Here is a 22,695-nt window from a genome sequence, read left to right on the forward strand (position 1 = left end):
TGTTGAGTCAGACACACTAGTCTGCTGCAACACAGACCCAGGTCTGGTCCATGACCCCAAAGCTGCAGACTTTAACCAAAAACCGCTCAGCAAATCACCTATCTCCAGCACCCAGCTCCCAATGGGATCCAAACCCCAAATAAATCCGTTTTACTCTGTATAAAGCTTATACAGGGTAAACTCATAAATTGTCCGTGCTCTATAACACTGATAGATATGCACAGGTGTTTGCTCCCCCAGGTATTAATCACTTACTCTGGGTTTACTAATAAACAAAAGTGATTTTATTAAGTATAAAAAGTAGGATTTAAGTGGTTTCAAGTAACAACAGACAGAACAAAGTAAGTTACCAAGCAAAATAAAACAAAACACGCAAGTCTAAGCCTAATACCTTTAAAAAACTGAATACAGGTAAATCTCACCCTCAGAGATGTTCCAATAAGCCTCTTTCACAAACTAGACCCCTTTTTAGTCTGGGTCCAATCCTTTCCCCTGGTACAGTTCTTGTTAGTTCCAGCTCAGGTAGTAACTAGGGGATTTCTCATGACTGGCAACCTCTATGTCCTGCTCCACCCCCTTTTATAGCTTTGGCACAAGGCAGGAATCCTTTGTCTCTCTGGGTCCCCACCCCTTCTTCTAAATGGAAAAGCACAAGGTTTAAGATGAAAAGGAGTACTTGTGGCACCTTAGAGACTAACCAATTTATTTGAGCATGAGCTTTCGTGAGCTACAGCTCACTTCATCGGATGCATACCGTGGAAACTGCAACAGACTTTATATACACACAGAGAATATGAAACAATACCTCCTCCCACCCCGGGACAGTGGGGTGGGAGGAGGTATTGTTTCATATTCTCTGTGCGTATATAAAGTCTGCTGCAGTTTCCACGGTATGCATCCGATGAAGTGAGCTGTAGCTCACGAAAGCTCATGCTCAAATAAATTGGTTAGTCTCTAAGGTGCCACAAGTACTCCTTTTCTTTTTGCAAATACAGACTAACACGGCTGTTACTCTGAAAGGTTTAAGATGGATTCCAGTACCAGGTGACATGGTCACATGCCCTGGGAGATCCCAAGCCTCCATTCTTTCCGGCCTGACTCACAGGAACACAGGAAGGCTTACAAGTAAACAGAGCAATTTACAACCAATTGTCCTGGTCAACGGAAGCCATCAAGATTCAAAGACATCATTAATGGCCCACACTTTGCTTAATTATGATAGGACTTCAGAGTAATACTTCATATTACTAGCTTCAGATACAAGAATGATACATTCAAACAAATTCATACGAATGCATCCGATGAAGTGAGTTGTAGCTCACGAAAGCTTATGCTCAAATAAATTTGTTAGTCTCTAAGGTGCCACAAGTCCTCCTTTTCTTTTTGCGGATACAGACTAACACGGCTGCTACTCTGAAACAAATAGGATGAACACACTCAATAGATTATAAGCTTTGTAATGATACCTTACAAGAGACCTTTTGCATAAAGCATATTCCAGTTACATTATATTCACACTCATAAGCATATTTCCATAAATATATGGAGTACAATGTCACAGAGCCATATCTGGGAGACCCAAGGGAAGGAGATAGAGAGGTTTAGTGCCTGATGATTAGGTCAACAGGAAACTCAAGCCTGGTCTACACTAGAGAATTAGGTCAGTTTAACTACAATGGTCAGAACTGTGAAAAATCCACCCTCCTGAGCAGCATAGTTACGCTGACCTAAATCTCCAAGCAGACAATGCTAGGTCGACAGAAGAATTCTTCTGTTGACCGATGCACCACCTCTCGGGGAGATGGATTAACTACATCAGTGGGAGAATCCCTCCTGGCACGACAGGTAGTGTCCACATTGAAGCACTATATTGGCGCAGTTTGTACCGTTTTAAGTGAGACAAGCCCCCATGTTCAAATCCCCGTGCCTCATTCAGAGTGATTTGGGATGAAAAACTTTGCCCTGAATCAGGAGGATAGGGGACTTGAACCTGGGTCTCTCACATCCCAATACTCTAAACACCTACCCACATGTCACTTCCCAAATCACAAAGCTCAGGTTTCAATCAGAAAACATACATTTCAACACAATTCCATTTTCATGAAAACATTCGGAAGGTTTTAGTTTTGTTTCAATGTGGAACAAGCCTGAATTTAGAAACCTCAAAATCTGCCATAAAACAAAATTGTATTCCTCTGATCTGCTCTTGTCACAGCCTCATGTTATTACATGTTAATACAACACCTCCCACAGAACGGAAGGAATGCTTCAATCAAGGAACACTCCTGAACTGGCTGGGAGATGGAACTGAGTTATCTAAAAGGTCTTTTCCATCTCTCACTTCTATGAAAAATAAGAGTGTGTGTCATGGCAAGAACTGATTTATGTAGAATTGCAGGGTGCAAAAACCCTATTTTAATATAAAGTTAGAGAGACTCCTTCAAACTGAAATCTAGTTTATTAAAAGCGTAAGAGTTCAAAGCAGTTACAGGTACAACACCTTCCTCTCAGCCCCCTGGTCAGCTTTTATGATTTTACTATCACATTTTCCTGTTTTTAAAAGTGTTTCTCCCTCCCCGCCTTACTCTGTGAAAAACCCCACACAAACAAATGAGGAAACTGACTAATACAGCTTCTGTGGGGCAAAAAGTGAAATGAATATGCACAAAGCATTGTCAAATGCACAAAGTAATCAAAATGTTAAGAGAGAAAAATACTACATCTCTCTCAATTTTAATAAACTTAGGTGTTACTTGTAACAATAGCAGGCTAAAACCAAGCCAGAAAAACATGATTTTCAGTTTGACAGTTTCCTTTTAATATTGCAAATTTTTACTAAGAGTCAGGAAATGCAAAAGTGAAGGTCCTGAAAACACCGTCAACTCTCATATACTCCACTCACTGGGTCAGATTCTGATTGTCATTTATACTGCTGTAAAACAAGAGTAACACCACTATAAATGACAGGTTTCTTTGCTCTACACTGGATTACACTACCCTAAACTGAGAACAGAATCCTGCACATTGTATATAACTGGATTTATATAACAAACAAACAGGGATGCCTATCCAAGGCTGTAGGTGCTCCTGCCATAAGTTATAAAAACAATATGAGATCACCTGTAGAACACCAAGCCCCTCTTTCCTCCATGTCATAGTTCAGGGCAACTGCACCTGTATTTCCCCTCACTGGTCCAGCAAAGCCACCCACTCTCAGGCTTCCAGCTGCCCAGTCGTAGCCTTTCTCGGGTGGAGACCTGTGTCTCAGTCCCTTCTGACTGGGGTATTTCCAGTCTGCACAGTTCCCTGCTTTCACTGTGTTATCCCCAGCAGAGACAGGCTGCCCAAGCAGAATCTGCTTGTTTTCTCGTCGGAGTCACTTAAACAGGTGTAACTGCTGCAATTATAAGGTACCACACAGGTTTCTACGCAAGACTGTATTATTCTTAAGGTAAAAGCACTACAGAGAAAACATATTAAAAACAATAAAAGAACCTACATGCTTGCTAATAAGCTTACAAACAACACCCTAATCCTAACATGGATTCTGCCAGGAGCAGTCCTTCAAATCCCCATCCAAGGGGATTCCTTGTGGTTATAAATTCATTATAGCTTCAGCTAAGACTAAGCACTCAGTGCTATGGAGCCTCAATTAGACCCATTCTTTCCAAGCCTAACCTAAGGATTGGGGCCCTTCATGTACCAGGGTCTCCTGTCCATTTGCTGGATCAGGAAGAAGGCCCTGAGCCAGTTTAAAACCAGGCTATTTATCCAAAAATCCTTTGTCTGTCTCTTAGTCCCTGGAGAATCCAGTTTGAACTAGCATATGCATACCTCTCCTTGCAGGAAACTGACAGTCTGTCACACTCCACACATGAATTTTCTCAAAGGCCCACCTTTGCAGCAGCCAGTGAAAATAGAGGTATGTGTTTTGCAGCATGCTTTGAAGGCCAACAGACTTGGGCTATTTTGGTCCCATTAAAATAAATATTTCACAGCCCAATTAGTAAATTAAAATATTACAAATATGCAGTATGGAAGAGCTAGCTGGCCATGGAATGTTAACTTTTCCATTTTAATATTTTATTTTATATCCTTTTTTTCCCCTTTAAATGTTCAAACTATAATACTTTTAGCTCTGTATTCTGATAATGATTATAATACAATCTCATGCTTCAAGGCTTCAACTGGTCGCCTATGGGGCTCAGGAAGGAAGGGGATATATGGATCACCTGCTAGAATCATCTGGATATATCTCGCCATTGCAGGGGCCTCAGCCATTGGCGGCACCTCAGTCTCTCCAGTTCTGTCATTAGTCTCCTGAGGACTAAAATGCTTTTGTTTAACTAAAGTCATTGGGCTCAACATAGGGGTATCTGGGTGAAGTTTACTGGCCTACGATATGAAGAAGGTCAGACTAGATCAGTGGTTTTCAAACTGCGAGTCATGACCCAGTACTAGGTCGCGGAATATAAGACACTGGGCTGCGGTAGTTCTGGGCAGCACCACCGACCGGGCCATTAAAAGTCCTGTCGGCGGTGCTGCCCAGCTAAGGCAGGCTAATTCCTACCTGTTCTGACACCACACTGCACCCCGGAAGAGGCCAGCAGCAGATTCGGCTCCTAGGCAGGGGGGGCCACAGGGCTCCGCACGCTGCCCCCACCCCAAGCACCGGCTCCACGTTGCCAGTGGGAGCTCGGAGGGCTGGTGCCTGAGGGCAAGAGCTTATGAGCTGGACCTGCTGCTGGCTGCTTCCAGGGCGCAGCACAGTCCGCGGTGCCAGAACAGGCAGGAAGCCTGCCTTAACACCCCCACTGTGCCGCTGACCGGGAGCCTCCCAAGATAATCCCGCACCCCAATACCCTGGCCCAGCCCTGCACCTCAAACCCCTTATCCCCACCCCCACCCAGAGCCTGCATCACCAGCCCAGAGCCCTGACCCCCTCCTGCACCCCAACCCTCTGTCCTGGCCCTGAGGCCCCAATCCCCTCATCCCTGGCCCCAGCCCAGAGCCTGCACCCCCAGCCCAGAGCCCTGATCCCCTCCCGCTCCCCAACCCCCTGCCCCAGCCCAGAGCCCCCTCCCATACACTGAACCCCTCATCCCCAACTCCGTTGGGTCACGGGCATCAATAACTTTCTTCAACTGGGTCACCAGAAAAACAGTTTGAAAACCACTGGACTAGATGATCTAATGGTCTCTTCTGGCCTTAAACACTATGAAACTATGAAAGGCAAGTTAAAAGTAATCTCTTTTCCTCTCTAGAGAAGTTCATTAGAACTTCACTCTTGCATATCTATTTTCTTTTTCCCTGTTCTTAATAACAAGAGTAATAATAAATAGCAGGAGTCCATTTGGTTACATAGTAGGTACCGTACAGCATATTTTAAAGAAAATAACAGCAAGAGAAATATTTTACCAGCCACAAAAATTGCACCATTAGTGCACTGAATTTCCAGAGCAGCACAGATATTCTTTGGTGAACTTGGGGGACATGGAAAATGCCTGAATTAAAAAAAAAGAGAGATTCAAAAGACAAGCAATTTCAAAACATAATGCTGAATCATTGTAGCAAAAATTAATCCAGCAGTTGTTTCCATGTAAGCAAAGTACGACTACAATATAGCCTCCCTATTCATATTAAAAACTGTGAGACCCCTTGCGAATCTTTAAGTGACCAAACATGAAGCACATTGAGCAGACTACATTGCAAAATGTACTTTGTTAATTTATTTTGTCAACTGATGCTATAATTTGATATATACTTCAAAGTATACTAGCAAAAAGTATTGTAGTACATTTTACAGAAATAAAGAAATTCTTAATACTGTACAGAACCTAGCTACATCATCTGCTATTAAATCTTTGCTGGGAGGTGGGGAAAAGACCAATGATTTATGTGCAGTTCAGCAAAGTGCATATTAGAAAGTTTCTGCTACCATGTTGCCACCTCATAATTTTATTGTGAGTCTCAAAATATTTGGTATTTTTCTTAAAGTCTCAGCTCCCAGAGTCATGAAATTATGTGAGAATCTTAGCATCATTTTTAAAATAAGTAATCTTCACTGTTTCAGAGAAAAGCTTGAAAGTACGAACTCTCAGGCTCAAAAGCCAGAAGGCAAATAAAAAACCTAAAATGTATTTTTTTAAATCTCTTGATTTTTTGGGACCTGACTCATGATTTTTGAATAGCTGGCATTGGCAATATTGCTACTGTACTATATTGTCAGTTTTAAGCATTCCAAGCACAGAGCACATAGTAATTTACTGCGGGTACAACAGGGGAGCAGCGATGGAATTGTGGCAGTTTGACCATGCAGTAATAATCTAAGGTTGTGCCCTTGTGGTACAATCTAGCCCTAAATTTTCCAACCATAAAATAATCTGGGGGAGGGAGGTACTGTTTTCAGCATGTTCACTTTTCAATTCTTTGTGATCTAATTGAAGCATTGTGATTATTTCTTAAAAGATAACGATGACACATTCTAATGTCAACAAAAGACATGCAAATGCAACGTTTCCTGACCAATACATACATAAGATTACATATATCAATAGATTTTTAACAATTAATGATGCTTGTGTATTTCCCTCTGATATTTTCTTCCCCATCTTAATTCTGTACAGAAGCAGCCCAACATAAGAAACACACAATTTTAATGTATACTTACTCACGGAAATCCTCTTCTTTTATCTTATCCAAAGCCTTTATAATTGCCATTCTTGTGAAAACAGACTGCACAGTGAAATGAAAAATAAAATATCTGAGTCAAGGAAATATGAGAGGCTGAAGAAAGGATGTGGGTAGGGTAGTTACATCATTTTGCCTAATCAGAAAAAAAAGAACACAAATACTCTTACCAATATAGATTGTTTTTTTATACTTAAAGTTTAAGTATCCTATTTTCCTATGCCTGAAAAAGCATGTGCTGACACCCTAATAATCATGGTCTTCGCTCTTTGACAATACACGCTAGTCAGTATGTCTCTGATTTTGCCAATACTTACGCACATGAGTAACCTGACTTGCGTATGTAAAGCTACTTAACATTGGCATCTGCAGGATTGAGGCCTAAACATTTTTAAAGTGTATGTGTAAGTAAGCACTGAAAACTCATAATAAAACCAATGGGACTTAGGCTCTTTTCTTTTACCCCATCTCTTTGATTCTAGAAGATATTCAAAAAATATAATTACTTATTCTATCTCATTCTATGGTTTCTATCCAACTTCCTATAAATTGAAATACTGGGGTTTGGGAGAGGTAGCGTAGAAAATATCACTACAAAATATGTTCCCTCCCACAAATCGTTTCACAACAAAACATAACTTTTCCCCAAAAATATTTAATGTTTGTTTTTATAAATCTGGGATGTGATTTTCAAAAGTGCCTAAGTGACTTAGGAGAACAAGTCTCATGACTTTCAATGGGACTTGTGGTCTTAAGTCATTTAGATGCTTTTGAAAAATCCCACCCCAGATCCTTCAAAGGTTCAGGGACACATAATCGCTAGTTTGGTCCCTCCTTAAGATTATATGAAAAAATATGTAAAAGCAAGAAAAAAGCTCAGTGGGACTGGAGGGCTCAGGCCAAGACTTTCAATAGTAGGAGCCTAAAATCAGACTTGTAAGGCCATATTTAGGCACCTAAATTAATGAGGTCATTTTCAAAAAGGCTGAGCACCCACCCACCCCCATTTATCTCACTGGGAGCTGCTGGGTGCTCAACACTTCTGTAAATAAGGCTACAAATTTAGGCACCTATATATGGGCTTTGGAGTCTATTTTTAGGCTCCAACTTTTGAAAATCTTGGCCCCAATGTACACTTAATAATAGTAACAAATGTTATAGATTATGTACTATTGACAATAGATAGTAGAAACTGATGTTATGTATGGAAGACTAAATATGATTGGGCTAACGTATGTCTCAGATTTTCCATGGAGGAAAGGACTTTTGAAAGAGAAAGAAACCCTTATGAAACAATTACAATCTTCTGCTAAGAAAAAATATATAACGTGCCATTTAAGTACATGACTAGGACACATTCCTCAGTTTAATTTCTTTGAAAACAGAACTCCACATGGATTTACCACCAACAAAGTGATATTCCTGGGTGCCTGCTCTGAACACCATCAGATATGCACAGCACAAGACAAGGTAGGTGACTCGTTAGCCATGCACATGTACCTACTGGGGATTTGTGCACACATCTGGTAGTGAGGAAAGATATCCAGCAGATAGGGTGCTAGCCTGGGTTCAATTCCCTGCTCTGCCAAAGGTTTCCTGTCTGATCTTGGATAAGTCACTTATTCTCTCTATGGCGTTGTATACGCTGGTGGTGGCATTTAAGATACGGGTAGCTACCTGCTGCAGTGAAAGTGTTCACACTGTGGTATGTAGCTATATGTGGCAGTGAAAGGCTCTGGTGGGGGGAAGCAGTGGAGCAAAGCTTCAAAAAGCAGGAAGCTGCTGAAACCTTTCCATATTGCCTTCTCTCTGACAGAGCCTTTCCCCACTACTGGAATCTTTCACTGCAGTGGGAAAGGCTCCGGGAGCAGGGAGGCAGTGGGACACCACACTGCTAAAAATAGCAGCAGAGATATGGGAGGCACTGCATGGGCCTGTGGAGAACCACGTAGGGTACACAGCCTAAGGTTCCGGTGCGTCTTTACTCATCTAAGCTGTGCCTCTCTGTCTGCACTGCTATTTATACGTGTGCAGGGGGGTATGCAGTGTATGTACTCTACACACCCTGGTAAGTATAGACATAGCCTATATCTCAGTTCTCTTTGTGTAAAGTGAGGATAACAACACTCCTCTACCTCACAGAGGTGCTGTGAGGATAAATGCATTAAAGCTTGTGAGGCACTCACATAGTAGGGTGATGGAAAGCATATAAGTATCTTAGATAGATTTGTACTTAACAGACATCTTAATATATTCTGTAAAAGTGTACAGTTAAAGGTGATGAACAAATAAGACTGGCAAATTTAATTTACTTCAGAAATGTATGCTGAATCCCCTTCTCTCCAGGTGCATAGTAGTCATCTGTCTATGTACTTTCAATGTGCTCATCTCCATGGTATCTAGGCTCAGTCAGTGCATAAACAACTACATAAAAATGAAACTTTCCCAATGTTCCTATTGGGATCCAGGAAGTAGGCAGGCAGAAGCCCGCCCACTGCTCAAGGGTCCCCCCCCCAGCCTAAGGGGGGGGATCCACAGGACCTGGAAGCCAAGTGGTTTCGGGGGACAACTAATAAAATAACAAGAACAGGAGTGCAGTCAAAGGGTCAAACAAAGGGAACCTGACGGGGACACCGAGCAGAGAATCCCAGACAGCGTCCACTGCTCCTCGAAGGCATCAAGGGAATCAAGGGAACTCTGTCCGGATGCGTGAACAGACGGAGGTTTGGAAATAGGCCCCACAGTCACAGGAGTCTCCATCGACCAACCTCCTCTCCCTGGTTTTATAGATGGCCATTTTAGCCAGGGCCAGGGGGAGGTTGACCAGGAGGTCCCATGGCTTTTGTGGGGCCACAGATAGGGAGTTTCCACTGTTTCTAGGCTTCTCCAAAATCATGCTGTCAGCTATACTGTGACAGCCAGAATGTATCATTCTGGGATGTCACAGATACCCAAGAAGACCAGTAGGGTAGAATATGCAGCTGGCCTATAGGAGCTCAAGTAAGTTATTGTTATCATTGGATAAAGAGTTTCTTTGTTATTTCCTATCTCAAAGATATAATGTCTCTAAGCAAAAGCCTTCTGGGTGGTATTTTAAAAATTATTATTTTCAGTTCAAACAGTCTCACTGCACTATATTTCTTCCATTGTGTTACACAAGCAGCGCTATAATTACCAGAGCTGGTCAGGAAAATATTTTTTTCTTCTGAAATTTTTTGACTCAAACCAATTATTCTTCTGTTTTTATCAAAATTTTCCTTCAACATTTTTCAAGTCTAATCAAAAAATTAATTTATTTTAATTTTTGGTTGCTGAAAAATGTAAGTTTTGCCCACAAAAATTTCCATTTAATTGAAAAGCTTTTTTTCATTAGAAAAAGTCTGGACAGAATTTTTTTTCCAGCTCTAAAAATTATTTTCAGCCACGGACAATAACTCAGCTCCACACATGAAAGTGACTTGTACAGAGTAATGTTTACAGTTTCATATGGAACACAGTGTTACACAGACTGATGCCCATTCCTGCATCTCCTAAATCACGTATGGCTACATTACATCTTTGGCACTAAAAGGCAAGTACTGCTCTCTGCAGGCATAGAGCTCTGAAAACAAAGTGGACTCTGTGCGCTTCATTGCATGTCATGAGGAGAAGAGGAGGGGGATATCGAAAACCCACACAGGGTCTGCCTTCCCTGTGCTTCACGGGTGCGCCTTTCATTCCACTACAGGGATGAGTTTAAGATTGAGCTGAGGAAAGATGGATTCAGTAGTGACACCCTCTGTTGGGTGGCGTACAACAGTTTGTGGGTACTACTGCAGCCCTGGTGGTCCCATAGTAAACAGGAAGCAGCTCTGCCATCAAGCACAAAGCACATTTAACTTGGGCTGTATCCCAAAGAGAGCATTATGTCATGTATATGTAAGACTTGAACTCATGGTTGGGCTAAAGCCCACCATTGTGATACAGACAACTCGCGCATAAGAAGTTGGGACAAGTCAACAATCCTAAATACCATAAAACCATTTACTGAACAATTGTTCAGTAAATGAACAATTTACTAAGGAGATGAAATCAACCCTTTTCATGAAGAAAGTGACATTTCATCAGAGGATTTCATTAGCGAGGGTAAAGTAATTGTGTACCTCATCTCTGTGTGAACCAGGAAGGCATTAAATGCCTTCTCTGGGCATTAAGGAAAAAGCTAGTCCTTAGAGCAGTGGTTCCCAAACTTGTTCCGCCGCTTGTGCAGGGAAAGCCCCTGGCGGCCGGGCCAGTTTGTTTACCTGCCGCTGCTGGGAGGCAGATTTGAGAGATGTGCTTCCTATAAAGGAGAAAGCATAAAAAGGGAGCAGAGGGCTGCTCTTTAGTCTTCTCATAACCCACAGGGCTCCTGAACTAGACCTTGGTTAGGGGAGAAAGGAAAATCAGGAGAAATAGTTGCCTGTCTTGCACTGAGGACTATACCAATTCTCAGAGACTATAATTATGGTAAGATCTCTTTTTGTTTCTTTCACCAATTGAACTAGATGAAAGGAAAGCATTCTGCATATATTTTGTTTCGTTTGGAATGGTGGCCAGGGGAAAATGCTCTAGGATGATTTGATTTTTTTTCCTTTTGCAAAGACTAGATTCGCTCTCTTTTTTTTTTTCAAAGCCTTATTTCAGCCATATCCCCTATGGACAGTAGGTAGTGGTCCTGCTATACTGATATTTTTAGTGTATCCAAACCAAATGCCTATACATATTGGGAACGTTTTTTAAATGATAGCTCTCTTGCTCAAGGTCTGGAAATGGAGTCCTAAACCATCTTAAACAGAAGAAAAGTTGAGAGTTGAGTGAATAAAAGGAGGCATACGAAACAACTGGAGAACCTTTTAGAGAGGGGGCAAAGGAAAAAAAAGGCATTAAAGTAATGACTGAATTTCAAGAAACCTGCCTTTATTTTAACCATTGACATGAGAATTCTGATCCCAGAAGAATGATGCTGGTGACAGATATGGGATTCTTACCTGTTTATTCTTTGCTGGCTTGAAACAGTCTGGACACACTCTGGCTCTAAACAGAAATAGAAAATTAATTGATATAATCATTTAAATAAAAGACTCTTATCAAAACGAAAATACCCAGGTACCAGACCTAATTTTTGAGCAGCAATGCCCCACACTTTGTGTCTCTATCACTCTCCAGTCTGGGATGGAGTTAAGATTTTTCAATCTTAAATTGATGCCAGAAGGTGCCATTCTATTTGACCTACATAAACTAAAATCCTCTGATTATCCACAGAACATGTACAGTCTAGGTAGTGGCTGTGCAAACCTTTCCGATCTTGACTCCCACCCATGTACCTCAGTTTTGAGCTGGAATGAGGAGGTGGGTGGGAAAATAAGTCTCCTTTGACCTTTCTTCTGAGACTGCCAACAAAGATGACTGACAACACTGTGCACCTTTGCAAGGTGCACTGACTTCCCTAGCTCTCTGTTAGTTCTTTTCCTGTTCCTAACCCATGCATCATGGCTTAAAATGCAACACCCTGATTCGCGGTGTCCCAGCACACCTCTGACCAGTGTTATTACTGAACAGGAAAAATCAAATATAAAAAAAGGTAACATCAGGTCAGCCAGATCTTTGAGATTCTTTCTAACATACCTAAAAGAAAACTATTTATTTTCTGTTTCACAGAAGTGAAAATTCTGATCAATAAAACATTTAGCATTAGAGGCTTTTCTGAGAATTGGATGTTTGCCAAGGAAGTTTACAAATCAGTGGATTGCTCTCTATGCAGTTAGACAATATAATTTCTTTTGTCCTTGCCACACATTTTTTTATACTCTCCTGTTGCTGCTGCTCTTCAGCTTATGACAGCAGCACCTCTAAGACTGCATCCGGGTAAAACGGAACTGGTGCTAACAGCAGACTCCTTGTGACTTTCTACACAGGCTATTTGTGGGAGATAAACAGAGTACACGGACTTCCTTTTTCCAGAATTTAAATAATCATTCTTAACTTATACTTGGAAACTAGATTAAAATAACAAAAACAAGTTAAATGTTCCACTTCAAATCACAGAGCACTACACACAAAACAGATCATTCTCTCACACACCTTCTGCAGGTGTTAGCACAGGAGCAGTTTGAGAGGGGACAGAAGAGACAGTGGTGGCTGTTTCTGAAACACTTCTCAAAAGGGTGTTCCCAATCAGACCATTTTCTCAGAACATGCTCCCTCTTGCTGTTGAGGGATCTGACTAAGTGGTAGCCAGGTTTCCAGAAATGCTGGATTTCTTTGCCAGTGGGAAAAGGATTTCTATGGCAGCCCCTCTGCAGAGCAAGACCAAAAGTGATTATGTAGCACTTTGTGAGGGTGTTTTTTAAAAAGTCTTGTCTTTAAGTAGAACTAACTCACTTCTGATCTCTCCCTCCATACCCAAATCCCTGAAATAAGCAGAAAACCTCAGTATTATATAAACTGATGTTTTTTTTACATATACTGATAGATTATCAAAAGCACTTCACACACCATGTAAAGTCACTATTTATTCTAAAATGAACAGTACAAACAGGCCTAAATCAAATGCCTGACCCGACTACATATCTCTGTAATGGACCAAATCAAAATTCTAGATCCACGCACTCCCTGATATTAAGATTGACAATCCAGATCCAAACATTCCCAGACTTTAGGCTGTTTGGATTTGGTGGGCAGATTCGGCCCCTTAGAGATACCATAGATTTAAGCTGCAAATAGGAATCTGGATTTGGAGTTTGGATTCAGGTCAAACTCTAGATCACAAATACTGGAGACATTGCATTTGCTACAGACAAACTCTAACAATGTTGCACAATATTAAGATAAAGATCTTGTTGTTGGTATAGCAACTTACAGGAAATGGCAATCCTCATCAGTTTCCGGGTGAGCAAAGACCACACTCACTTCGAATAAGCTCTAAGACAAAAAAGCACGGTAACAATTTCCTTTTACAAAGTGCTAGCAATTTATTAACCAAGTGTATAACAAACGGTTCAAGGATCCTTATTGATATATTATAGAAAAACAGTAAAGAAAGAGGAGAAGAGGAAGATAGAATTGCAGCATAATGGGAAACTTTTAAATGGGTCACCGAGAAGCCATTTCAGAAATATATCATAAGACTTCTATAGCACTCAACCATCTCAAGCCACTTTGCAACCTATTATGTGACCCAAGTCACATAATAAGTATTAGCCCCATTTTGCACATGGGGGAACTAGCAGAGAGAGAGAATAACAGCCCAAAGCCTATTAGGCTTAGAACGATTAGATCTTTATTGGTAAATGTCAGTAAACATTGATTTCACCGTACACACACAAAACAATGAAAAAACTATTTCAATCAGTAATAGAAATTTAGACAGGCAAAGTAAGAAATATGCTGCTTGAGAACACATTCGAGTTTGATTTAAGGATATTAACTTTGCATATTTTGACATGTGATATTGACAATTGGTGTTTTAACAGTTACAAAGCTTAAACTTCGTTGAGTCTGTCATTAAATGATTGTCTGATCCCCTTTCTGTCTGACCTCCCCCATAACTTCCTGCAACTGTGAAAAATTTAAATTGATAAAAGTTTAAAAAAATACTTAAAATAAACATTAATATTATCTGTCAAAATTATATTTAAAAAATCAAATTCTGCCAAGCCTACCTATTATGGTCACTAAGCCTAGCAAATCATGGGACAAAACCAAACCAGTCAACCTTGAAAGCAGTTCATTCCAGGATTTAGTCTGCAGTGACTGGATGCCTTTAAGCCACAAAAGAAAGGCAATGTGATTTAGTGGATTGACAACAGAATCAGGAACTTTAGAGCAGTGGTTCTCAAAGCCAGTCCACCGCTTGTTCAGGGAAAGCCCCTGGTGGGCCGGACCAGTTTGTTTACCTGCCGCGTCCACAGGTTCGGCTGATCGCGGCTCCCACTGTCCGCGGTTCGCCGCTCCAGGCCAATGGAGTATCCAGAGCAGTCAGGATAGGCATTGTGGGACACCTCCTGGAGGCCATTTATGGCGAAATAAGCAAGCGCAGTGTCTACACTGACACTGCGTTGATCTAACTTTGCCGCAAAAAGCTCTACGCCTCTCATCAAGGTGATTTTATTTTGTTGGCGTAGCAGGGGAGTTACATCAGCGGGAAGAGCATTGACGTGTGTACACCTCCACTATTTTGTTGACTTTTGTTGACAGAACTGTGTAGTGTAGACAAGGCCTTAGATAACTTACCCATTGTTTCATGTTCTCTGTGTATAAAATCTCCCCACTGTATTTTCCACTGAATACATCCGATGAAGTAAGCTGTAGTTCACAAAAGCTTATGCTCAAATAAATGTTAGTCTCTAAGGTGCCACAAGTACTCCTTTTCTTTTTTGTGGATACAGACTAACACAGCTGCTACTCTAAAACCTGTCATTATTTTTATGGTACACTTATGACTAGAGGGACTCAGTGTTTGTGGGCTATAGAAGGTCTCTTGCTATCTTTAACATTTAAAGAAGTTTGTTTCTGTATGTCATGACAAAGAAAAGATTCCTTAGTCTTTAACTCTACCAGCTAATTTGTATAAAAACTACTGCTTGCCTTGTCTCCACTAGGATTTACTTGAGATAGCTAATTTGAGGTAAAAGAGCTTTTTTTTTTTTTTTTTACTAGACAAAACCAGTGACAGACTTGTCTGTCTAATTAGAACCCATCAATGTTATGAGTAATTTATACAAATTCAGGAAAACAACAACTTTATTATTCATACAACACCTTTCCATCAGCAGGAACACCCAGCTCCTCTGAGAATAGGGGATGAATAATCCATTTGTATGTTTCTTTCAGCTGAACAATGTCCTCTTTTGCCAGTGACAGGCCCTGTTTTCTGAATCATAAAAAATAAACAATGAAAACTTGCATATGAGTCAGTCAAACAATCATACCTCTGACATTTCATGCTAAAAATAAGTGACCAGTCACTAACATAAAATTTGGGCATAAACAGGACAAAACTATAAAGTATACAGAACATGGTGTGAAGGACATGGGGCTGCTCTTTAATAATTTATGAATACTATAAACTTGTCTGAGTGTTGTAAGGGATGCTTACTATGTCTATATTGGGTTAAATCAACAAGGCTGTGAGGAAATAAAAAGGAAGGCAAAAGAATGACTGGAGAAAACCCTTCAGGGAAACACTTCAGTGTGTTTGAGATATTGCCTGAGCTATTAACTCCGAAGATCCTACCATATCAGCTCCAGCCAGATTACATAGCTTGTTTAGCCTGGGTTTCAATTGCCAATGCTTGTGTTACCAGTATGTCAAAAGGACTACAAAACAGGTATGAGGACTCTCTCTGTCCAAAGGTCAGAGTGTGTTGAGGAGCTGTTTGTGGGAACAGACTCTCTCACGTGGACCCTGGCTGGTGGGTATGAAATTAGGCCTTCCTATACTCCTCTCACGGAGGATGGGGGTGAGGACTGAGGTAAAATACATGAGTGTAGACGTGACCTTTTGTTGTTTTAAAATTCTTTTTCTCTTATATTATGCTTTATTTCTGCTGTTAAATAGTAATTTTGGTTTAAGAAGGCCGTCTGGTCCGCTGGCCACAAACTCCTAAAGGGGAGAACTGAAGGTGCCAAACTTAGTCAAACCTGCTGGCGTGAGCACTGAATCTGTGAGGTAACATAGCCCCAGAACTAGGCTAAGAGCAGGAGAATCACCCACCCCAGGGGAGGCGAAAGCATGAGGACTGTGATCTGTGGGGGTGAACGCAGAGGGGCAGTTAGCCTTCTAACTGTGAGACAGGGCATATACCTGATCAAGTTACAAGAGTATGTAGGCAGTACACCAAATAATTAAGGGCAGTGGAAAGTGTACCTAACCAAAGATGCCAAAAATATTAAGAGAAAGCAGTACACACTTTTTTCAGCCCAGCAACCTGGAAGCTTATATGGTGAGAACCCTTTGCCACACAAGTAGCACATTTCATCAAAAAAAAAAAAAAAATATAGCATTACCACTCTTGATCCAAGCACCAATGAGAGGCCAGCTTGCTAAGAACTCACACCTTCCTTATAGGAGCTCACTGTGAAAGCTTCTTTAATGCTGATTTAACAATAAAAATATGCTTTTAAAGATTAATAAATTTACTTTTTAAGATAGTATTAAAGTAGGATAGAAATTGCTTTCCCACCTCTAAGTCTGAGTTCCTATACTGCCAATATCTCACATAGCACTTCCTAGTACGATGGCCTCCATCAGAAGATAGCTCAATAACAATGAACTTTGAGCCAAATTGTTCCCCTATGCTGATAAACCCACACAAGGAATAAGAATCTCCAAAGTGTTCCTCTCATGATGCTTCTAACAGATCATTTTACTGGGGGAAGGTCTGGGAATGGGCATGGAGTTTGGCCCTCAGAGCTCCCAGATCATAGGAAACTTGCTGGAGACCAGAGTCGCCTCCGCTCCAACAATGCCTCCCAAATGGCCACTAATTTCTTCTTCTCCCAGCCTGAGACTGTATAGCCTTCTGGGTGGATTCCCCATTGGTTGGTGAGTGGAGGACATTATTTCCCTGTCTCTCCCCCATATTGTGAAGTACCCTCCGAGTGGTCTGGGACAAGAAGATACATCACAGAGGTTGCACACACTCTCTTCCTTCTGTACTGGATGGATACTCCTTCAAATCACTGATGTATAAACAAAAGGTCTCAATACTAACCTAATCACTGCATTCATATTTCTGGTTATATATTTTAATATCTATTACAGCCAGTATCCAGAGTCTCTGTTCCCTATTCACTTAATAATCCTTTTGCTGGAGACAGCTGAGTATCTTATAAGTTTATTCACAATTAATGTGATCCTTATAAGATTCAAAGACTTTACTCAAAATTATAAGATATTACTTTAGCCATTAGTACAAATTGTTCATGTCCCCATTTAGTTACATATTGGGAGAATTTTAGAATATTTAAAATTGATGTCTCACACAAGGTGTAGACTTATACATCAGTCATATCTGAATCCAAATAATCAGTGTCATCAAACTATACATGTTAATCATACTTTTTTCACCATAAGTGGAAAACAGCCTGTGAATCAGCTAGTCATTGAAAGTAAATTCATTAACTTAAACCATATGTTCTTGAGAACCATAAATTAAAATATTGTATATTGACCCAAAGTATATGAAAAGCCACATGTTAATAACCTCATTAGTAGCTACCCCAATAATAAAAGTTAAATGGAAGAATCATTAAAAACACAGATGAAATTGTGTACCTTCAAACTAAGTGTGCACTAAATGCAACTCTAACTTCAAAAAGTGCGATTGCTGAGAAATATAGGACTCCTGGATTCCTTAAGACATACAGAACTTTTAACCTAGATGATCATTTTATACCCTGTCCCTACCCAGGTCAGTAGTGACAAAGACATTACCATCTGACGGTAATTCATTGACTGATATAAAATGAATTGATGGACTTAGTCCAGTCTGTAGTTACCTCATGTTATTAAAACAGAATACCATTATATTTATTGGTACTTTGGTTGGCAGTTTAAGGGCCTGTCTATATGGGGAGTTGCTCCAGAATAGCTATTCTTGATTAACTCCACATGTGGTTGCTCTTATTCTGGAATAAGAGTGCATATTCCGAATTAGTTTAGTCCATTTTGGACATGGAAGACACTCCAGAATAAGAACATCCACATATGGAGTTAATCAAGAACAGCTATTCTGGAATAACTCCCCATGTAGACAAGCCCTAAGCCATAGTAGTGAGGCTGTGAAGGAAAGCTTAAACCGCTTGTGCTGTGCTCCTTCTTTTAAAGTGAATGTAATGCTCATGAAAAGAACTGGCATGACGGGGTTGGAGATGAAATTAGTTCTATTTAGTCACAGAACAGGTATAGTACAGACAACTATGCATGCTTCCCTTCACAGCCCCACCAATCTGTTTCTGCTCTTCTCTAGAAAGAACAGTTCTAAGAGTGATAGGATAGTTCAGTCTCTGATCATTCAATCCTCAGCTGCCTAATCAACTGTGGTCACGGCTTCTGTCTACTGGGAACCAAACAAACGATTGACTCTTTACCGTTAGCTAACAGTAACAGTTTGGACACTACTGATCTGTCAAAGGCTCTGTTATCCTATTATAAATGTACCATCACTGTATCTATTTGACAGACCGAGAACTTCCGATTCCAGTGATGTCATTTTGGCAATTTTCATGAGCACTAAATTAATTTCAAAACACTACATTGAATGGATAGCCCACACCCCAAACTCAGAAGCATTGTCCTAGAGATGCTGCAGTCACAATGAACATACTGAACAAGAAACATCCAATTTAGGCGCAAATGTAGGATGTGCACATTCCAAAGCTGAAACTATAATCTTTTCAGGTGCTTGGCATTCAGCTAAGTAGTAGCCTTCATATCAAACTTATAAAGGCAACTACTTGTTTGCTCTATTGCTCAAGTACCTGGATGCTGAAAGGTGCTTCCCAGCCAAAGAATAAAAGCAAATGAAGTAGCTGAATATCCTTGTTTACAAGGTCAGATCATTTACTCCCTGGCTTCATATTTATTTTGAGTTCACTGTCAGTAAGGGGGGGAGGAGAATCACTTTGTTTTCATACACATGAAAAATACAGTATTAATCATTTAGTCATGAATTTCTCTATCAGAGGCCCAATATTTCAGAGAAAGTTCCTCATTGCTCCTACTCTGAAAAAAGTTATAGAAGTATCTCTTAATTCACTAAATCCAGTACTCTCTAGTATAAATGCTATAAAACATACTCACCCCATTTCCTCTTTTACCAGCAGCCAGGCAGCATGCTATGGGCCATCAGCCACACACAGGAAGGAGAGAAAAAAAAATGCAAGTGAAATCAAGCCTCAACAACATTCAATCATCAAACTATCTGACAGTGCTGTTAATACAAACCACTTTGTTCTAAAAGGGAAACAAATATTTGCAAAGCCAAGAATTTCCAGCTACTTATTAGGAGTTTAAACTACACTTTCATTTTGCTTTGGAACTGAAAGAATAAGACAGGAGTAAACCCTCAATCCCACAGGTGATTTTTTTAAAGAGAAGATTATCCATTTTTTTTAAAGTATTCCCTCTTTGCAGGAGTAGTCCCCTGTTATCTAAGTATGAGCTCTCCCCTGCTTACTGTCCCAAAAACATATCCAATAAAGAGCTCTTACCTCCCCTAGGGCAGGCACTCAGAAGCTAACGTAATTTTTTTTTTTTAGTTGGATCAATTTTCACTATGGCTACTGGAAAGCTATTGGGGGAATTTTAAAAAATGCTGCTCTGAGCTTTTATCCTGATTTTTTAAATAAAGTATGTGTGAAAACTGTACACACTTCTCAAATCATTCACTCAAAATATATTTCTTAAAAAAAGAGAGCACATCTTTTTTTTCCTCATAACAATGAAACAAATGATTTTATGGCAGTCAAGCAGGCATTTTTAGACAACTGAGTAATATGCAGAGCACATAATGTTCCAGGACAATCTGGCAGTGGGAAAACTAATGGATGAAAACCAAAATCCAGGTGGCTCACAACAGCCTGGTATTAAAAGAAGAAACACTAGAAAATGAACATTTGCTTTCCTATTAATCTAACCTTCTATTGTTTCTCAAATGCCTTGATATTCCCCTCCATTTGCTCTTTGTCCCTGCTATTTTAAATAACCCATATGACACTTCCTGAGCTAGTCAATAATTACGTCAATAAAATTTTTATCCTTATCTCTAACGTTTTAGATTATCAAAATAATCTGTCACCAATGTGTGCATATCTTAACCCTATTCCTGATATCCCAAACGCCTCTACTTTGTCCTCCTCACTTGTTGTGTTGTATCTGAAATTTCACTATGTCTTTTGTAAAGAACCTAGCACACTTTGGTGTGCTGTATAATTCAGGGCAAGAGGCTAGCCTTCTCTGATTTCAGACACTTCTGTCGAAATTAAAAGTCTGCATTTACCTCAAAGAGCAGTAAAATCTGAAGGATTATGCAGACTTTCAGTGTGGAGAGTTTCTGGCAGCCTCAATTTTCACCCCTTAATACTGTGCCATCATCTTCTAGCCCAAGGTTAGCTGGGCAACAAAAAGGGCATAAAGCCCTCAACCGTTAAATCCTAACTAATAAAATTAGTAAAGTGATGAGGATGCTGTAACTCTGCCTAAGAAGAAAATGCCTTTAACTTGATTGAATAAAGTAGGTTTGTGTGTATAGGCTTTGCTTATGGTTAAATGCTATGGTACACTGGCCCATAAAGGGAAATTTGGATTTATTGATCTGAACAAAAAGACCAGTAAAAATGACTTTGTTGTAAATGCTGTCTGCAAAGACATTTCAGAAGTAATAACTGGGAAAGAGGGGCCAAAAACAAAACAGGAGCTCTGACTATAATGAATTTTTGCTTATCTCATTTGAAAATTCTGACATCCTGAACACACACAAGCTTCTGAATGACTATCTCACTCCTCTCAGTTTGAGAAAAGCAAATTAGATTTCTCATCTGATCATGCTGGCTCTAGGATAAAGAGTTAAAATGAAGTTCTCCATTTCAAACATTTCCAGAGAGATAGAACAAAAATTCTGTAGATGTCAGTGAATAGGTGGTAGGGGATTGATTGAACTAAAAATAAGCTAGTATTATTTAGCTTTATTCCAAATCTATCTAGTAGTAGACTAGGGGGGACTCAAAAGCAACCAATATGGAATTGCATTTAGTTCTCTGAGCCCTGGTCTACACTAGGACTTTAGGTCGAATTTAGCAGCGTTAAATCGATTTAAACCTGCACCCGTCCACACAATGAAGCCCTTTATTTCGACTTAAAGGGCTCTTAAAATCGATTTCCTTACTCCACCCCTGACAAGTGGATTAGCGCTTAAATCGACGTTGCCGGCTCGAATTTGGGGTACTGTGGACACAATTCGACGGTATTGGCCTCCGGGAGCTATCCCAGAGTGCTCCATTCTGACCGCTCTGGACAGCACTCTCAACTCAGATGCACTGGCCAGGTAGACAGGAAAAGAACCGCGAACTTTTGAATCTCATTTCCTGTTTGGCCAGCATGGCAAGCTGCAGGTGACCATGCAGAGCTCATCAGCACAGGTGACCATGATGGAGTCCCAGAATCGCAAAAGAGCTCCAGCATGGACCGAACGGGAGGTACGGGATCTGATTGCTGTTTGGGGAGAGGAATCCGTGCTATCAGAACTCCGTTCCAGTTTTTGAAATGCCAAAACCTTTGTCAAAATCTCCCAGGGCATGAAGGACAGAGGCCATAACAGGGACCCGAAGCAGAGCCGCTTGAAACTGAAGGAGCTGAGGCAAGCCTACCAGAAAACCAGAGAGGCGAACAGCCGCTCTGGGTCAGAGCCCCAAACATGCCGCTTCTATGATGAGCTGCATGCCATTTTAGGGGGTTCAGCCACCACTACCCCAGCCGTGTTGTTTGACTCCTTCAATGGAGATGGAGGCAATACGGAAGTAGGTTTTGGGGACAAAGAAAATGATGAGGAGGAGGAGGAGGTTGTAGATAGCTCACATCAAGCAAGCGGAGAAACCGGTTTTCCCGACAGCCAGGAACTGTTTCTCACCCTAGACCTGGAGCCAGTACCCCCCGAACCCACCCAAGGCTGCCTCCTGGACCCAGCAGGCGGAGAAGGGACCTCTGGTGAGTGTACCTTTTAAAATGCTATACATGGTTTAAAAGCAAGCATGTGAAAGGATTACTTTGCCCTGGCATTTGCGGTTCTCCTAGATGTAGTCCTAAAGCCTTTGCAAAAGGTTTCTGGGGAGGGCAGCCTTATTTCGTCCTTCATGGTAGGACACTTTACCACTCCAGGCCAGTAACACGTACTCGGGAATCACTGTAGAACAAAGCAAAGCAGTGTATGTTTGCTGGCATTCAACCAAAATCCGTTCTTTATCTCTCTGTGTTATCCTCAGGAG

General features: G+C 40.7%; 1 protein-coding gene and 1 long non-coding RNA gene across 7 annotated transcripts in view; one reads left to right on the forward strand and one right to left on the reverse strand.

Annotated features, from left to right (window-relative positions):
* LOC125633481 (uncharacterized) overlaps positions 1–22,695 on the forward strand; it is a 266,677-nt gene that overhangs the window by 188,112 nt on the left and 55,870 nt on the right. The window lies entirely within an intron of this gene.
* PUS10 (pseudouridine synthase 10) overlaps positions 1–22,695 on the reverse strand; it is an 85,149-nt gene that overhangs the window by 17,501 nt on the left and 44,953 nt on the right. For 5 of the 6 annotated variants that reach the window (XM_075127202.1, XM_048842799.2, XM_048842800.2 and 2 more), the window contains 6 exons: positions 19,517–19,551; positions 15,472–15,583; positions 13,571–13,632; positions 11,700–11,745; positions 6,671–6,735; positions 5,419–5,504 (listed from right to left, as the gene is read on the reverse strand). In XM_075127202.1, coding sequence (XP_074983303.1) covers positions 5,419–5,504; positions 6,671–6,735; positions 11,700–11,745; positions 13,571–13,632; positions 15,472–15,583; positions 19,517–19,551 — 406 coding nt within the window. Of the gene's footprint in view, positions 1–5,418; positions 5,505–6,670; positions 6,736–11,699; positions 11,746–13,570; positions 13,633–15,471; positions 15,584–19,516; positions 19,573–22,695 lie in introns of all 6 variants that reach the window. The other variant, XM_075127204.1, reaches the window with a different exon arrangement.

Source organism: Caretta caretta, chromosome 3 (assembly GCF_965140235.1).
Source record: "Caretta caretta isolate rCarCar2 chromosome 3, rCarCar1.hap1, whole genome shotgun sequence".
Lineage (NCBI taxonomy): Eukaryota > Metazoa > Chordata > Testudines > Cheloniidae > Caretta > Caretta caretta.